Source organism: Silurus aristotelis (genome assembly GCF_946808225.1).
Source record: "Silurus aristotelis genome assembly, chromosome: 13".
NCBI classification, from domain to species: Eukaryota; Metazoa; Chordata; class Actinopteri; order Siluriformes; family Siluridae; genus Silurus; species Silurus aristotelis.
This window is the reverse complement of record NC_139586.1, coordinates 21,452,449-21,470,631: the sequence shown is the minus strand read 5'-3', so window position 1 is coordinate 21,470,631 and position 18,183 is coordinate 21,452,449. Positions and strand designations below refer to the sequence as shown.

General features: G+C 36.8%; 1 protein-coding gene across 1 annotated transcript in view; it reads left to right on the top strand.

The window, feature by feature from the left end:
• efl1 (elongation factor like GTPase 1) overlaps window positions 1-18,183 on the top strand; it is a 158,108-nt gene that overhangs the window by 128,545 nt on the left and 11,380 nt on the right. Inside the window, exon 18 of the mRNA XM_083559045.1 lies at window positions 7,544-8,481. Within this exon, the coding sequence (XP_083415171.1) occupies window positions 7,544-8,481 (938 nt within the window). The remainder of the gene's footprint in view (window positions 1-7,543; window positions 8,482-18,183) is intronic.

The following is an 18,183-nucleotide window of genomic DNA, read 5'->3' as shown; positions in this document are numbered from 1 at the left end:
CACAGGATGATGACATCATATCCCCCTGATCCCCAGCAGCTCTGGGCAAATTGGGTCAACTGCTGTAAGTCTGACCCTGTGGTTATCTGTTGTTGTGCCATTAGAACAGATGTCTGAGGGGTGCAATTTTTCCCCCCAATTGTGTTATCAATGAATTGGAAATGATTAGTGGGATTAATGGGTTGAATGTTGGTTTATTGTATATGTTATCTCAGTCAAGGGCATGTGTCTTCTTTTCCTATAAGTATAATACTTTGGAAGCTTTTGGGAGCTATGGAATTTAAATGAACTCAATTTTAAGAAGAATAACTTATAAAGAACTTATAAATAATATGTGAGTATAAAGGTTTTGGAAAGACATGGATAATCTGTTGTAAGGACAGAGGCAGCAGTGGATAGTTGACTTCACAAAGCTCTTGGGTCCTGGCTGCAATTGTAAGATGTGTCAATGATGGTTTTCTCTTTGTGGGCTGGTTTCTACCCACCTCCCTTATACATTTAAGTAGGTGGATTAGCCTTGGAAGATAAATTGGCCTCTGTCTGTTGAAGTTTGTATATCTGTTTTTTAGGGGTGTAACGGTACACGTATCCATACCAAACCATTTCAGTACTTTCGGTACGGTGCACTTGTGTACCGATTGCAATCCTCGTTTTACGTGCGGAATATTTTGTTTTTCGGGTTTCCCTGTGAATGTGTGGAAAAGTTGGGTTCTTAAAAAAATAAATAAATAAAATAAAAAATCTTAACAGATCTACAAGCTGGAGTTGTTAATGTGTCACTGTACTCAGTAGTTATTTATACATTTAATTATATTTACTACATTCTATATTTAACTGGAATTATTTGCGATTTATTTATTTTCTTTATTGGAGCACTATGATTTAGTAAATTTTTTTAATTATAAATTGTATTTTTTATTTAAACTAGGGCTGCAACTAACTATTATGTTGATAATCGATTAATTTGGACGATTATTATCTCAATTGATCGGATAAAAAATAAAACTAGGTTTTGTTTATTATAGCTAAATAAAAACTTAATTCTTGTTATGTATTTATAAAGATGTACTTAAAAATACAAAAGCCACATATTGAGTTTAACTATTTTTAATTAAGACATCAGGAGTGCATGGGGGATTCCTCATTGCACAAATTTACTCATGCTGGGTTGTTTGTTTCTGTAAAAAAAAAAATACAAAACAGCATTTGAGTATTCAAGGTGAAGCAATTTGTGTAAATCAACATTTGTATTGTTTTTTATGATAATTGCAGATGTAAAGTAAATGTAACAATTTTTGTTTAAGAAAAATACACAGACATTTTGTTCAGTTGTGAGAAGATAAGCATCTAGAATATATGATCAATTTTGTGTAATAATTTAATGTTTCAATTATTATACAAACTATGAAAACAAGCATCTGAAAACCACAAGAGTGACTAAAAATGTAATCGTTTACTGCTGCAGTTATTTGCTGATTTTAGATTGTGTTTGTTTACACCGTTTTCATTGAATCCAACACTATGACGAGAGCAAACTGATTGCACAACCTGATGCTCGCCAGTCACGTCAGAACAGATCTAATTTTTTGTAACCCAAAGTTACAAACAAACAGTTTACACAATAGCACTTCATTAACCTGCATGATTTTCACATGATGAGAAGTATTGAGTTTCTGTTTACCGTGCTGATGTTTCGGCATCATCCGTGAATTGGGACGTACACTTTTTCCTGCTGCCGGTTGACCCTGAACTCTCTGCCATTTCGCAAACAGCTGCGTTATCTTGCCGTCACGCTAAACCGAAACCTGAGCAGTTGACAACGAATTTCATTATTGATTATTATCGATTTTATCGATTTGTTTTTACATCCCTAATTTAAACCAAGCAGGCAATTTATTTCAAATTATTTAAAAAAAAAATTATACTGTTGATGTTCTCAAAAGTAAAAAAATAATAAACAATATTAATTAAAAAAAAATACAGAAAAAACACAAGCAATTTTATGTTTTTCAATTCTTCCCCCTAACTGTAACAAAATTGAACCGAACCTTGACTTAAAAAAACAATCTACTGTTATACCCCTACTGTGTATGCATGTTGCCTTGTGATGGATTGGTGGCCAGTTCAAGGTATATTCTTACCTCTGCTCCACCCTAGTTTCCACTTTGGATCCACTATGATCTTGACCCTGGTTTATATTCTGCCTATAATTCATTAATATTGCCTGACTATACCCAGAATACAGTTTATTAATGTCTGTATTGGCTGATCTTTTTAATAGTACAAGATGTAGGACTGAATCTAGTATCGAGGTTTAGTTTACATCTTACACTTTTTCTTCAAGGAAACAATGGGACAGAGGTGGAAAGAGAAATAAATAATATTCTACTCAAGTACTGTTAATATAATGAATGAATTAATTTAAACTGTTTTAATTTACTGTTTACTGATTCTGTTGCAGTTCAAAGGGTATATAAATCTCGAATTAGTTGTTTTTCATTCAAGGAACACTTTTGCAATAACAAAAAATAAACAAAATTAAAGTTAAATACTACAGTCCATGATAATAAGAGGAATCACAAATGCAGATTCAAAATTAAGACTGTGAGCACATTTATTGCAACAACTGGTATTTCGCTGTCAGCTGGATCGGCATCACTGTTGTTAGTTTTGTTTGTTTCTATCTTTCAATTTTGTGAGTTAAGCTTGTTCAGCCCATCAGTCAGTCTGTGCAGTAGTTTCCAGTTTGCGATTTTTTTTCCTTCTATAACTTCAATCTTTTTGTTTTTTTACTCAGTAATGGATATGATTTAAAAAGTAGTTAAGTTCAATACTGCAAACTAAACATAAGTAAAAAAGTTAAATTACAGATTTTAAAGTACATTAAAAACTACAGAAATACAGTAACGTGAGTAAATATAATTTGTTACTTTTCACCTCTGCAATGTGAGATGCTTACAATTCTAGGGTTTACTCTGTATTTTATAGTTACAGTACTAGGGCTATTTGGATGGCTGTGAATTTCAAGATCACACAGAGACAAAAGAAAGACATACTTTGAAGTAAAGGAAAAATAATTTGAATGGATTTTTAGGACGATTGCCTTGATTACCATTAATAGGCAAGGGAAACGTAGAAAGAAATTGGCTGACTTGATAAAAAATATATAGTAATAATTAGATGGGAAGACATGCAGAGAAAAGCAAAAAAAAAAAAAAGGCTTCTGGGTGAAATGCTAATCCAGAGAGCTGTCAGCCGACTCAGTGTGCTCTCTTCTCTTTTCTCGCCGGATATTTCGAGTAAACAGTCGCCGCAGGATTATCGGCTCTCAAACCTGCTCAAGGACTGTCTGTGTCTAACTGAATTATGGGATGTTTTTTTGGTGAAAACTGCAATTGCAGTCAACCTTCTGCCCCCATTGACCAACAAGTAATCAGTCTGGCCAACTGTTCATGACATAACGCAACTGTTCTGTTCGCTAATTAGGGAAATTTTGTCCTACTGACCCAGGTTCAATTCTGTAGAATTTCTAGCCATTGTAAAATGGAAATCCAAATGACGTTCTAAGGCTTGGGAGATCATCCTGATGGACAGGTCTGAAGGCACAAGGAATGGAAATAAGAGATGGAGGAAACGTAACACCACCAGCTTTTTCACCCTCTAATTTACACATTAAGAATTTCCCAGAATGGTGATATGATGGCAGAGCTCCAAGACTTGAGCTTGGGTTCATTCTTGTGTAGAGTTTCACTTGCTCTTTTTGGTTTCCTCCTGATTTTACAGTTTTATTTTCAATCTTTTAATCAAATGTCTTTAGGTGGATTGTTTACACTTAATTAGCTCAAGGTGTAAATGAGTAAGTGAATCCAGGATGTCCTTGGCTCAGACTACATACTTTGCATCGACTGTACCCCATAATAAAATATATAATAAAATATAATCTGACAAAGTATGATTAAAAATATATATTATATATACACACTAGCAAAAAGGTGTGTATATATATATATATATATATATATATATATATATATATATATATATATATATATATATATATATATATATATATATATGATGGATGGATATACAGTGAGGAAAATAAGTATTTGAACACCCTGCTATTTTGCAAGTTCTCCCACTTAGAAATCATGGAGGGGTCTGAAATTGTCATCGTAGGTGCATGTCCACTGTGAGAGACATAATCTAAAAAAAAAATCCAGAAATCACAATGTATGATTTTTTAACTATTTATTTGTATGATACAGCTGCAAATAAGTATTTTAACACCTGAGAAAGTCAATGTTAATATTTGGTACAGAAGCCTTTGTTTGCAATTACAGAGGTCAAACGTTTCCTGTAGTTTTTCACCAGGTTTGCACACACTGCAGGAGGGATTTTGGCCCACTCCTCCACACAGATCTTCTCTAGATCAGTCAGGTTTCTGGCCTGTCGCTGAGAAACACGGAGTTTGAGCTCCCTCCAAAGATTCTATATTGGGTGTAGGTCTGGAGACTGGCTAGGCCATGCCAGAACCTTGATCTGCTTCTTACAGAGCCACTCCTTGGTTATCCTGGCTGTGTGCTTCAGGTCATTGTCATGTTGGAAGACCCAGCCTCGACCCATCTTCAATGCTCTAACTGAGGGAAGGAGGTTGTTCCCCAAAATCTCGCAATACATGGCCCCGGTCATCCTCTCCTTAATACAGTGCAGTCGCCCTGTCCCATGTGCAGAAAAACACCCCCAAAGCATGATGCTACCACCCCCATGCTTTACAGTAGGGATGGTGTTCTTGGGATGGTACTCATCATTCTTCTTCCTCCAAACACGTTTAGTGGAATTATGACCCAAAAGTTCTATTTTGGTCTCATCTGACCACATGACTTTCTCCCATAACTCCTCTGGATCATCCAAATGGTCATTGGCAAACTTAAGACGTGCCTGGACATGTGCTAATTTAAGCAGGGGAACCTTCCGTGCCATGCATGATTTCAAACCATGACGTCTTAGTGTATTACCAACAGTAACCTTGGAAACGGTGGTCCCAGCTCTTTTCAGGTCATTGACCAGCTCCTCCCATGTAGTTCTGGGCTGATTTCTCACCTTCCTTAGGATCATTGAGACCCCACGAGATGAGATCTTGCATGGAGCCCCAGTCCGAGAGAGATTGACAGTCATGCTTCTTCCATTTTCTAATGATTGCTCCAACAGTGGACCTTTTTTCACCAAGCTGCTTGGCAATTTCCCCCGTAGCCCTTTCCAGCCTTGTGGAGGTGTACAATTTTGTCTCTAGTGTCTTTGGACAGCTCTTTGGTCTTGGCCATGTTAGTAGTTGGATTCTTACTGATTGTATGGGGTGGACAGGTGTCTTTATGCAGCTAATGACCTCAAACAGATGCTTCTAATTTAGGATAATAAATGTAGTGGAGGTGGACATTTTAAAGGCAGACTAACAGGTCTTTGAGGGTCAGAATTCTAGCTGATAGACAGGTGTTTAAATACTTATTTGCAGCTGTATCATACAAATAAATAGGTAAAAAATCATACATTGTGATTTCTGGATTTTTTTTTTTTTTTTTATGTCTCTCACAGTGGACATGCACCTACGATGACAATTTCAGACCCCTCCATGATTTCTAATTGGGAGAACTTGCAAAATAGCAGGGTGTTCAAATACTTATTTTCCTCACTGTATATGACCGATATGTATGACAGAAGTACAGATTAAAGTGACTCAGTGTGATGTAATTGTCATTAAAGTGTCTATATGATTGTATAAAAAAGAAAAATTGGAACTTGCATAAATGTTACCTCCCTGTTTTCCCACTCGATGTTGCCATTGGTTAGCAGAATAATTTATTGTAGCAGTCATTGGGTGTTTGTGTTTGCAATTTGTGTTTATTTAGAAAGCGTTCGAGATGAATGGATGTTTGAATGTGTTCAGCCTAAGTGCTCAGTTGTAAATTAGCTTTTCATACACTACCAGGGTTTACACAAGGGTTCAACCTTTTCTATTGGCCAGAAATAATATTTTCTCTCTCTCTTTTTTTTTTTGTTTTGGTAGTTCTCCAGTCCCAGCACATAATGAAATAATTAATTAATTGTTTTGATTACCATATATGTTGATGCTCATTTTGCCCCATTCATGACACAGTCTTCCAGGGTTTATTATTACATATTAATAGTGTTTAATACATTCTCCAGTTCTCCTTTTTTAACATATAAGGATGCAATCTTAATGTAGGCTACTTGAGCAATATATACATATAACATGTATTTAAATAAGGTTATTTATATAATGTGTTAAGTTTATTGGGAAGTTCAAGTGTAAGTGGATCAGTGATGGACAAACTAAATAAACCGTAAAGTTAAAGTAGACATACAGTGGGAAAAAAAGTATTACTTCAGTAAAAGTAAAAGTGCTCCTTTAAAATTTCACATTAAAAAAGTACAAAAGTATTTGCCTTCAAATGTACTTAAGTATCCTAAGTACTATGATTTATTATGGCTATAATGTTTCTATTATCATTTTTTGTTACAAGACTCTTCACTTAATCAGTTTATGGGAAAAGACTCTGTTACTCTCAGCACACCAATCTATTAATTGGATAATATTAATGAGTCAAATACTAATATCTATTCAAATTATATCATGAGCCCAAAACCTTCTTTTCAACCACTTTTTAAAAGAAATTGCACAAATAAGGGCACGGGTGTTGTGGCGAGTTCGAGTCAGGAGTTCGTTCCATCATTTATTAATCTCCAAATGTTCTGCTTGCTGTTGAACTGACGCTGAACTGTATGTTGGTGATAAGTAGATACCACCAAGCGGCAATCAAAACAAATTAAAAACAGATTGCACGCTCGACACTGATTGGTGGCTTGCTGCGTTCTTGACCAGTTAAGTTTTTACCCACTCATAAATAAAAAGGAACAACTGATTTTCCCTAAATGTAGTTGAGTAAAAAGTAGGATATTTGAGTTTGCAATGTAGCGAAGCTAAAGTAAAGTCCCCCGAAATGGAAATGCTTGATTAAAGTACATATACGTCGAAAAAGCTACTCATGTACAGTAACGAATTGCATTCACTTTGTTACTGTACAAAACTAATACAAAATCAAATCCTGGAGTGTGGGGCAAGACATATTCTGTGCCCAGGCGGTCAAATGAATTTCCTATCCATTGTGTTTCATTTTTGATAAAAGATTGGAAGAATTGGAACACAGACCTCTCCTGACTTTCCACATTTGGAGTATTTTCATTTTTTCATATACTGCAATAGTAGAATACCAAAATATGATTCAACAATATGATGGAAAGGAAAAAAGGATTTAGAGAGAATATACATAAGAAAGTAACAAGTGAAACCTTTCAATTGATGAAAAAAAAAAAAAAAAACGATATAGCCAAATATTTGAATTGCAAACAACTCTCAACCCCAAAAAAAGGAAGATGAACATAAAAGTATTTTCCTTTGCATTTCTTGTTCAATTTTTTTTTTATTTTAACTAAAATGGATTTTCATTTTTGATTATTTTCACAGGTTTGCCAAAATTGAGATCAGTGCCTCAGCACCTATCATCCCATTCCGTGAGACTGTGATCCGTCCCCCGAAAGTGGACATGGTTAATGAGGAACTTGGACGCCAGCAGAAGGTTGCGGTGATCCATCAAACCAAATTGGAGCATACCAAGCTCCCAGAAGGTGTTCAGGTAGATTCAAATGGCCTGGTGACCCTCACTACCCCCAACAAAATGGCCACAATCAGAGTTCAGGCCATTCCGCTACCTGATGAGGTGACTTGGTTGCTGGAGAAGAATGCAGAGCTCATCCGAACCATGGAACACTTCAGCCTGCTGGCACGAGAGGGCAAAGCTTCAGAGATTAGTTCAAAAACTTTAGAGGAAATCCGTGGATTAAAGGCTGAATTGAAAAAGCATCTTCAGGGCCACAAGTGGAGGAACGCAGTGGATCGGATCTGGGCTTTTGGACCTCGCCGCTACGGCCCCAACATTCTTCTGAACAGTGTTGAAGGATACCAAAGACCATCGGTGTGGCAGTTTCTCCATTTAGACCAGGAGAAAAGTGAAAGCGCTGCGCTGCGTGATTTTGATAACAGCATCGTTAGTGGGTTCCAGCTGGCTACACTTTCAGGCCCCATGTGTGAGGAGCCGCTGATGGGCGTCTGCTTCTCCTTAGAGACCTGGGACATGAAAATCCCCTCTCAGACAGCACAGAAGGACTCACAGGATGACTCTATTTCTCAGCAGCCTTTGGAGACAGAAAATAATGAATGTGACCTTGGAGAGGACGGTGAGGCACAGAGCAGGCATCGAGACATGGCCGACTGCTACGGGCCGTTTTCAGGTCAGCTCATTGCTTCCATGAAAGAGACGTGCAGGTACGCCTTCCAAGCAAAGCCACAACGCCTCATGGCCGCCATGTATGCCTGTGAGATCATGGCTACAGCCGAGGTCTTAGGTAAGCAGATCATTTTAGCAATCATCATTTCTTCTTGAGCATCCAATATTTATTTTATTATGATATAATGACATACTGAGCTTTTTTGGCCTAAGCCCAAATGTTAGTGAACAAAACTGATGTCACTATTTTCACACTAGATAACAGTTTAATACCTTATCTTTGATGCCTTTAACAACCTGTTTGTGAAAACGCTCTTCATCTGTATCTAAACATGCTTTAGTTCTGTCTAGACAGCATGATGCAGCAGTGCTTTAGTCTTTTAGTCTGTCCAGCTACTTTACTTCGACATCTGTACATTCAAGATGTTTATGCTAATAGCATTGTCCTCAATTAGAGTCTGTGGTGCGTTTCTCAATCATATAACATTGAACATCGGCTGATTACATGTCCTCGTTGGTTTCTTTCTCAATTTAATCAAGAAAATACATTTTCCTCTTTTTAGGATGCTAACGGCAAAACTTGGCTGTTGTCTAATATGTTTCAATAATTGGGCCGTGGAACTGAAAGGGAAGGAAATAAAGGTGGTAGCTCAGTGGTAAAGACTTTGGACTTCTGATCAGAAGATTGTGAGTTCAAATACCAGCATCACTACTGCTGTATCCTTGAGCCACATCCTTAAATGGAATGATTGAAAGCTGCTCTGAATAAGGCGTAATGCTCTAAATGCTGCAAATGTAATTCTTCGAGATCACTGATTTTTTATTTATTCTATTAAATTTACACAGCGTTTTTACATCACACTCCCAATAACCTACAATAATTATGTTACAGCTTCATCCAACAATTAGCACCTTCACCCATTGCATGTAGTGCAATTAAAACATGGGTAATGTGTTTTAGGGTGTTTTTTGTGTTGTTTTGGATTTGTCATCCTGCATACATATACAAGCTAATGATCCAATACAATCTCAATACACAGCCAGACAGCTAGCTAGCTAGACAGACAGACAGACAGACAGACAGACAGACAGACAGACAGACAGACAGACAGACAGACAGACAGGCAGGCAGGCAGGCAGACAGACAGACAGACAGACAGACAGACAGACAGACAGACAGACAGACAGACAGACAGACAGATGGGGGATTTACTATATTCTACAGCTAACTATATTTACTAACTAGAGCTCCAGCAGAATTGCATAAAAAGAAATAACGATTCATTGAGTAAAATGAAGTCATTTTGTTGATAGAACTTCATGTGTCCAGACTGTCAATGTTTTTCTTTTTCTTTATTGCCAGCATCCACATTGAAACTGTCAGCTTTCACCAGAAGCGTAGCTAAACAGTTGATCATGAGAGGCACTTACTTATTATTTGTATATTTTTTTTGCATTGTTTAACATCATTCCATTTGTCAAACAGTGTTACACGATTGTGTCCCGGCACATATGCTTTTTATTCTCACGCTGTGCGTGAGGGATGCATTGCAATGCAACTTCCATGTGTATTCATGGTCAGAGAGGTGCAATTCTAAAAAGCTGGATTTTTTTGCAGGTCTTGGATTCACGCTTTCTCTTGAATCCAGTGGATCCAGAAGGTTTTCACGTGCTTCACTTTTTCCACATTTTGTTATGTTACAGCCTTATTCCAAAAATAGAATGAAATTTATTGTCCACCTGTGGTCAATTCAGTTGATTGGACATGATTTGGAAAGACACACACATGTCTATATGAGGTCGCATTTAATTATGCATGTCGGAGCACAAATCAAGCCATGAAGTCCAAAGAATTGTTTATAGACCTACGAGACAGGATTGTATCAAGGGCACAGATCTGTGCAAGGGTAGAGAAAAATCTTTGCAGCATTGAAGGTCCCAATGAGCACAACGGCCTTCATTAAATCGTTAATGGAAGAAGTTTGGAACCACCAGGACTCGTCCTAGAGCGCGGGGCACATGGCCAAACTGAGCGATCGGGGGAGAAAAGCCTTAGTCAGGGAGGTGACAATAAACCCGATAGTCACTCTGAGCTCCAGAGTTTCTCTATGGAGAGAGGAGAACCTTTCAGAAGAACAAACATCTCTGCAGCACTTCGCCAATCAGGCCTGTATGGTAGAGTGGCCAGACAGAAGCCACTCCTCAGTAAAAGGCACATGACAGCTTGCCTGGAGTTGTGCCTTTTACTGAAAAGGCACCTGAAGGACTCTCAGACCATGAGAAACAAAATTTTTGAACTCGTTGACCTGAATGCCAAGCATCATGTCTGGAGGAAACCTGTCCAATACCATCCCTAGTGTGAAGCATGGTGGTGGCAGCATCATGCTGTGGGGATGTTTCTCAGTGGCAAGAACTGGGAGACTAGTCAGGATTGTGGGAAAGATGAGTGCATCAATGTACAGAGACATCCTTGATTAAAAACCTGCTCCAGCGCGCTCTGGACCTCAGACAGGGTCGACGGTTCCTCTCCAACAGGACAACGACTCTAAGCACACAGCCAAGATAACAAAGGAGTGGCTATGGGACGACTCTGTAAATGTCCTTGAGTGGCCCAGCCAGAGCCCAGACTTTAACCCAATTGAACATCTCTGGGAAGATCTGAAAATGGCGGTGTAACCGACACTCCCTCCCCAACCCGATGGAGCTTCTGAAAAGAAAAATGGGAGAAACTGCCCAAAAACAGGTGTGCCGAGCTTGTAGCATGATACTTAAAAAGATTTGAGTCTGCAATTGGTGCCAAAGTTGCTTTAACAAAGTATTGAGCAAAGGCTGTGAATACTTCTGCATGTGTTTTTTCTTTTTTTTTTTTTATCTTTTATTTTTAATAAACTTGCAAAGATTTCAATCACACTTCTTTCACATTGTAATTATGTTGTATTGTCTGCAGAATTTTGAAGAAAATATAAATTTATTTCATCCATTTTGGAATAAGGCTATAACATTAAAAAATGTGGAAAAAGTGAAGCGCTGTAAATACTTTCCGGATGCACTGTACATTTGTAACGACTTATAAGACTTATAAGTATAGTTGACGGTCATAGTTAAACACCCAAGAACAGACTAATTAGACTAAATAAATGCATTTTGTTAGATAAAATGTAAGGTTTAAAAGTGTGAAATGTGCAGCAGATCAAACACCCAGACTGGTATGTTGACCAACATTGTGCTGAACTAGACAAAATTGACTGTTACTCATAAAAACATTATACATTTACTATGATTTCTTTGTAAATTAATGCAATACAAATTGTTCATTCTGTAATCTATTGCCACCATATATTTTTTTTCACCACAAACATGTATTTGATTTACACACATTTTTCCCTTTGATTACAACAAGGCAAAAGTGATCCTCTGAATAAACAGGGATAACATTTATCAGATGTCTGTGACCGTTTGAAAGCCAGGCTGTTTTGCCTTTGGAGGAAAAAAACTGACAGTGGTGAAAAGCTATTACTAAATAGCAGTGGTGAACAAAGTACACAAACTATGTACTTGAGTTAAAGTAGATATACACTAGGTAATATATTACTCCAGTCAACATAAAGGGCTCCCTTTAAAATTTCACCTGAGTAAAAGTACAAAAGTATTTGCCTTTAAATTTCTTTAAGTATCCAAAGTACTATGATTTATTATGGCTATAATGTTCTATTATCATTTTTGTTACAAGACTCTTCACTTAATCAACTCAGATTATGTGAAAAGATGCAAATTTTACTCTTAACACACCAATCTATTAATAGAATGATATTAATGAGTCAAGCACTGATTGATATCTATTAAAATAATCATGAGCCCAAAACCTTATTTTCCACTACTTCAAAAAAGTCACGCAAATAAGGACACGGGTGTTGGGGCAAGTTAGAGTCAGGAATCTTACAATGCACTGCTTGCTGTTGAACTGACGCCAAACTATATGTTCGTGCAAAGTAAATACCACCAACCCGGCAATCAAAACAGAGATACCCTGATTGGTGGATTGCTGCGTGCTTGACCAGTTAAGTTTTTATCCACTCATAAATAAAAAGGAACAAATGATTTTTTTAAATGTAGTTGAGATAAAAGTAAGATATTTGACTTTGAAATGTAGTGAAGTTAAAATAAAAGACTCCCCAAATGGAAATACGTAAACTATACAGTAAAGTACAAATACACAAAAAGCTATTTAAGAACAGTAACGAATCTGTTACTGCCCACCACTGCTTAGTGGTCTTCGTGTCGATGAGGCACTTTTTCTTTTTGCACAACGATTTTCCTTTTCAGTAGAAACAGCAATCAAAGACAAAAAAAGCATTTATTTTTTTATTTTTTTTTATTTTTTTTAAGAAAGGAAAACTATATGATATGATGCCATCCTTGTACATGAAGCAAAGATGCCTTTCAGACAAGCTAAGAGCTAAAAAAAAATTACATTTGTGTAATAAGACAGCAGCTAATGTTAGCCTAATGTTACTGTTACATGGATGGAGCTTAATATTATTATGATCTCACACTTGGAGTGTGTTAGTGTTAATATTAAGGCAGTGTCTGAGTCTAGACTACTGATTTATTACAGTAAAATAAAGATAATTTAATTAGTCTATATCCACATTAGCTTTCATAATAGTTGCAGATTTCATAGAGGTCATATAAATTGGTTATTGTAATTCGGGAAGGTGAATAGCTATTGACTATGATTTTTTCTTTGTATTAGTAATATTTGAAAAAAGCCATTGTGTTTGCAACTATAGCACATCTAATACCAAATCGATTTTACCAGAGGAAAATTAAGTCCTAATTTCATAATTACATCAAAAGCTCATTATGTTTACACTTCATTTTGAATTGCAAAAACTAGTAAACTAATAGTTATTATTATAGTATTAATATAATATTATTTACTTGTTATTATATATGAGGTAGATGACAGGTCACAAGATAAAACATCATTTCTGTCTTAACCAAAATTTGCACAACAGTATATGTGTTTGTGTGTGTGTGTGTGTGTGTGTGTGTGTGTGTGTGTGTATACTCAACATACACACACACACATTTCATCCATCCTCCCCTGGAGGTTAATCAAACGGGTTTGTAAAATGTTTCCAAACCCACATTGCTTAGCCAGGTCTTCAGGGAGGAAATCGCATGTCACATACACACAGGAAGCAGTGCTCCCTGCTCCATAATTGGAAGCTGCTGTGTGTCGGCCATGTTCACATGAGGTGATGTCATCACATTAGGCCCATGAACAAAGGCAGAGTTTGTCTGCGGAGTGAAAAAATGAGCTGTCAAGCGATCCTGGCCTAAGGCAACCCCTAGCCATCGAGTAACTTTAACCCTGTGTGTGAAAGGTGACATTACTAATAATTACATGACGGTAATTAATAATTCAGCGAACAACACAAAGACTCCTTGCACATTTCTAAACATTATACCTGACTGAGTCTGTGTGTTAACATGGTGCCGATTTTATTCAAGCCATGCAATGAACAAATGATAATTGAAAAAATTGAGTTGCATCATCTGGGCTGTTGTCAGAGCTTTATACTGGTGTAAATGTGTTACTGGAGGGTAACCAGTGCCTTCATTTTCATTCATATTTAAATCTAGGTTGTTGGGCTATTAGTAGACTTGTATAACAGATCCACTGCCCAATCTTTCAATTTTGTCGACGATTCTGTACCTCTTTAGAAATATACTTAGCTATCTAATGGTAAATCCTCGATAGACTTGTGCAGTATTGATTTTTATTGATTTTATTTTTTTTTTTTACCATGCTTGTAATTTCCCATTTTAAAATATCAAGAAAAATGATGCAATCATCCAGAACCGATGGCCTTAAAAAAAAAAAAAAAAAGACAGGAAAAAAAGCATTTTTACCCATTTAGGATTAGAGCAGTAGACGAGGCGTAATAATATCGCCAGCCGTACAGCGGTAATCGCTTAAACTCACCTGGATGGTGGATGTTTATGTGATTCGGGAGTAATGTGCAGCAAACTGTAACAAAAACATTCAGACGAATCCTTTTTCGAAATTGCCTGCCTAATGTCCACAAGTCAGGTATTCACTGCTGATGCTGATGAAAAAAAAAATTTTATTTGCAGTGACTGGCACAGGAAAATGTGTATAAAAATGCAAGTTAAAAAAAGTTAAACAAAAAAAAGAAAAGAAAACAGCATTAAGTTTAAAACAATATGAATAATTTTCTAATTATCACAACTATTAACACTTATTGAATCAAAGCTTAATGTGAATAAAATGGCTGCATGTTTGATGTACTTTTAAATGATAACAATTTGTGGAACTCCTATGCAAACTACTAAAGGATGGTTGGTCTGATAAAATATATATTTACATATAATCAGAATAAATGAATCACTGGATATAATGGTGGTGTGTGTAAAGCCTTATCTGTATATACAAGGGGAGGTGGTAGCTCAGTGGTTAAGGCATTAGACTCTAAAGCCAAAGGTCACAAGTTCTAATCCCAGCCACACCATGCTGCCACTGCTGGGCCCTTGAGCATGGCCCTTAACCCTCAACTGCTCAGTTGTAAGTCGCTCCGAATAAGTGCGTCTGTGAAATTCCATAAATGTAAGTCTAAATCCAATGGAGTAAAATAGAATGAGCTGGAATGGATTTGAAAGGAAAGAAATGGAGTACAAGCAGGCGAAAAAGATTTGACAGGAATGGAGTAGAATGAAATGGTATATAGAAGAATAGAATAGAAACAGAACATTCAGAATTCTTCTTCAATCATAGCACAACATGTTAAAAGAATGTACCGTATTTTCCGGACTATAAGCCGCTACTTTTTCCCCACGCTTTGAACCCCGTGGCTTAAACAACGAAGCGGCAAATTTTTGGATTTTTCCTGGGTTTTTCCCGGTTTCACAAACTTCAAGCCAAAAAACTGAGCCCAATAACATTAGACCAATAAAATTGCCGAACAGGTTCAGGTGAAATGAAACCAATGAAACTCTTTATATTAAATCAGATGCGATCCCACTAAATTGGGCCGCACCACATCATAAATATGGATGAGGTTCCTCTGACGTTTGACCTGCCGCTCACTCGAACTGTATACAGGAAATGCGAATCATTCGTCACGCTGAAAACAACCGGGCATAAAAAAACGCACTTCACCTGTGTTCTGAGCTGCATGGCATCGGGAGAAAAGCTTCACCGATGGTGATTTTTAAACGCATGACGATGCCAAAAGATAAACTCCCGAGAGAAATTGTTGTGAAAGGAAGGAGGAAGACAGTGAACAATGACTTTCTTGGTAGGCTACTGTTTAGATACAAGCCGTGTAACAGACACTGTTTTTCGTTAAAGCCTGTGTAAAGTTCATTAGTTTCAGTGTAGACACTGCGTCTTATAGACAGGTACGGCTTATTTATGTTCAAACTAAAAATCTTTGTAATATTCAGTGGGTGCGGCTTTTATTTGGGTGCGTTTAATAGTCCAGAAATTATGGTAATGATAAAGGAGGTTATGGAGTTTTGGAGTTGCTTTGACTTCAGACAGTGGTAAAATAAATATATTTCTGGAGGCTGCATGATTAAAGATATGCGGATTGAAATGTGAAGTGATTGCTGACTGAAGTGAAGGAAAAAAAAAAAAAAAAAAAAAAAGGAAGGGGGAATGGTGTTCTCATGTGTACATGCAATAGGCGTTCTTCAAACTTAAGCTACAGTACATAGGATTTTATTTAATTAAAATTTGTAGAAGAAAACATGGTCGCGTCATCAAAAAATATAAATACATTTCAATGCGATGTTGCTCAGCTGACGCGAGGCAATCTGACAGTCCTGTAATTGTAATACACTGGGATCGCTGACTGAAAACTTCACCGTAGCAGCAATTACACGTTCGGTTTATGTCGATACAGTAATCTCAATGTGTGTAATACAAGTCCGTGTGTAGGTTTTTACTCAAGAAATGTTCAAGCGAGGTATTAATACAAACCCAGGATTTGCCTCGCACCGCAATTAGTGTCAGAGCTGCTGTTCTAGAATGATCAGAATGGAGAATTCAACAGCACTGTAAAGAATGTTTGATTTAATATAACACTTGTGTATGAGATAAACTATGGATACCATGCTTTAAGATTCCTATGTGCTTTTTGAACATCCCATTTCACATTTTGGTGTGTGGTTGTGTAGATTTGTTCTCACAAAGGTGGAAGAAAAATCAAGGTGCAGTTAGAGTTCAAATTCATCCCAAAGTAGTGTTGAGGTCAGAGCTCTATAGCAGGCCATTGAAGATCTTCCATTCCAAACTATGTACACCATATCTTCATAGAGCTCATTTGGCTTTATCATACTGAAACATGTTCGGGTCTCCTAGTTCAAGTGAAAGGAACATTTAATGCTCCCACATCCAGGGAAATCTTATACAATTTTGTGCCTCCAATTCTCTGGAAACAGTTGGTGGAAAGAACTGCATATGGTTAAAAAAAAAAAAAAAAGTCAGCTGGTGCTATTTTTTGTCCAAGCAGTGTATTAATTCATATTTTTCAGAAAGCATAGAACATTTTTGAATGTGAATAATACATGTCATTCCTTGTTGTTAAGGTAAAATGGGTTCTTAAAATTGTTATAATTAATATTTTAATAGCAACACCTTATAGGTTTTCTCAGACCACCATGTGTCTGATAATGTGTTTCAATAAGAAAGTTTTAAAATTATTTCATAATTAATTTTAAAAAAGAGAAATTCAGTGGTGGACAGTAACAAAGTAAATGAATGTAATTCATTACCATATTTAAGTAGCTTTTTCGTGTATCTGTACTTTACTGAAGTATTTCCATTCGGGGAGACTTTTACTTTCACAAAGTAAAAGTCAAAGATCATATTTTCCTCAAATACATTTTGTGAAATAAGTTGTTCCTTTTTATTTATGAGCGGTTTAAAACTTAACTGTTCAACATGCAGCAAGCCACCAATCAGGGTCGAGCTCACACTTTGTCGCTTGGTGGTGTCTACTTAGCACAAACATACAGTTTAGCATCAGTTCAACAGCATGCAGAACATTTTGAGATTAAAACTCGAACTTGCCACAACACCCTCAGCCTTATTTCCGTGATTTTTTTTTAGTTGAAAAAAACATTTTGGGGGCTCATAATAATTTTATTAGATATCTTCTTCTTCTTCTTTTTCTTCTTCTTCTTCTTCTTCTTCTTCTTTCGGCTTCTCCCATTAGGGGTCGCCACAGCGGATCATCCGTCCCCACACCCCCCTGTCCTCTACATCTGCCTCTTTCACCTCAACCACTTGCATGTTTTCCTTCACCACATCCATAAACCTCCTCCTTGGCCTTCCTCTTTTCTCCTACCGATATACCCCATGTCCCTCCTCTCCACATGTCCAAACCATCTCAATCTCACCTTCCTCACCTTGTCCCTAAAACTCCTACATGCGCTGTCCCTCTAATAAACTAATTTCTAATCCTGTCCATCCTCGTCACTCCCAACGAGAACCTCAACATCTTCAGCTTTGCTACCTCCAGCTCCGCCTCCTGTCGAATTTTATTAGATATCAATCAGTGGTGTTAATATATTGGTGCGCTAAGAATAACATAAGAGTCTTTTCACATAAACTAAGTTGATATTAAGTGAAGAGTCTTGTAACAAAAATGATAATAGGTAAATTCTAGATAAATATATAAATAGATAAAATAACATTGTAGCCATTATAAATTATAGTACTTTGGATACTTAAGAACATTTGCAGGGAAATAGTTTTGTACTGTTACTCAGGTGAAAGTATAACGGA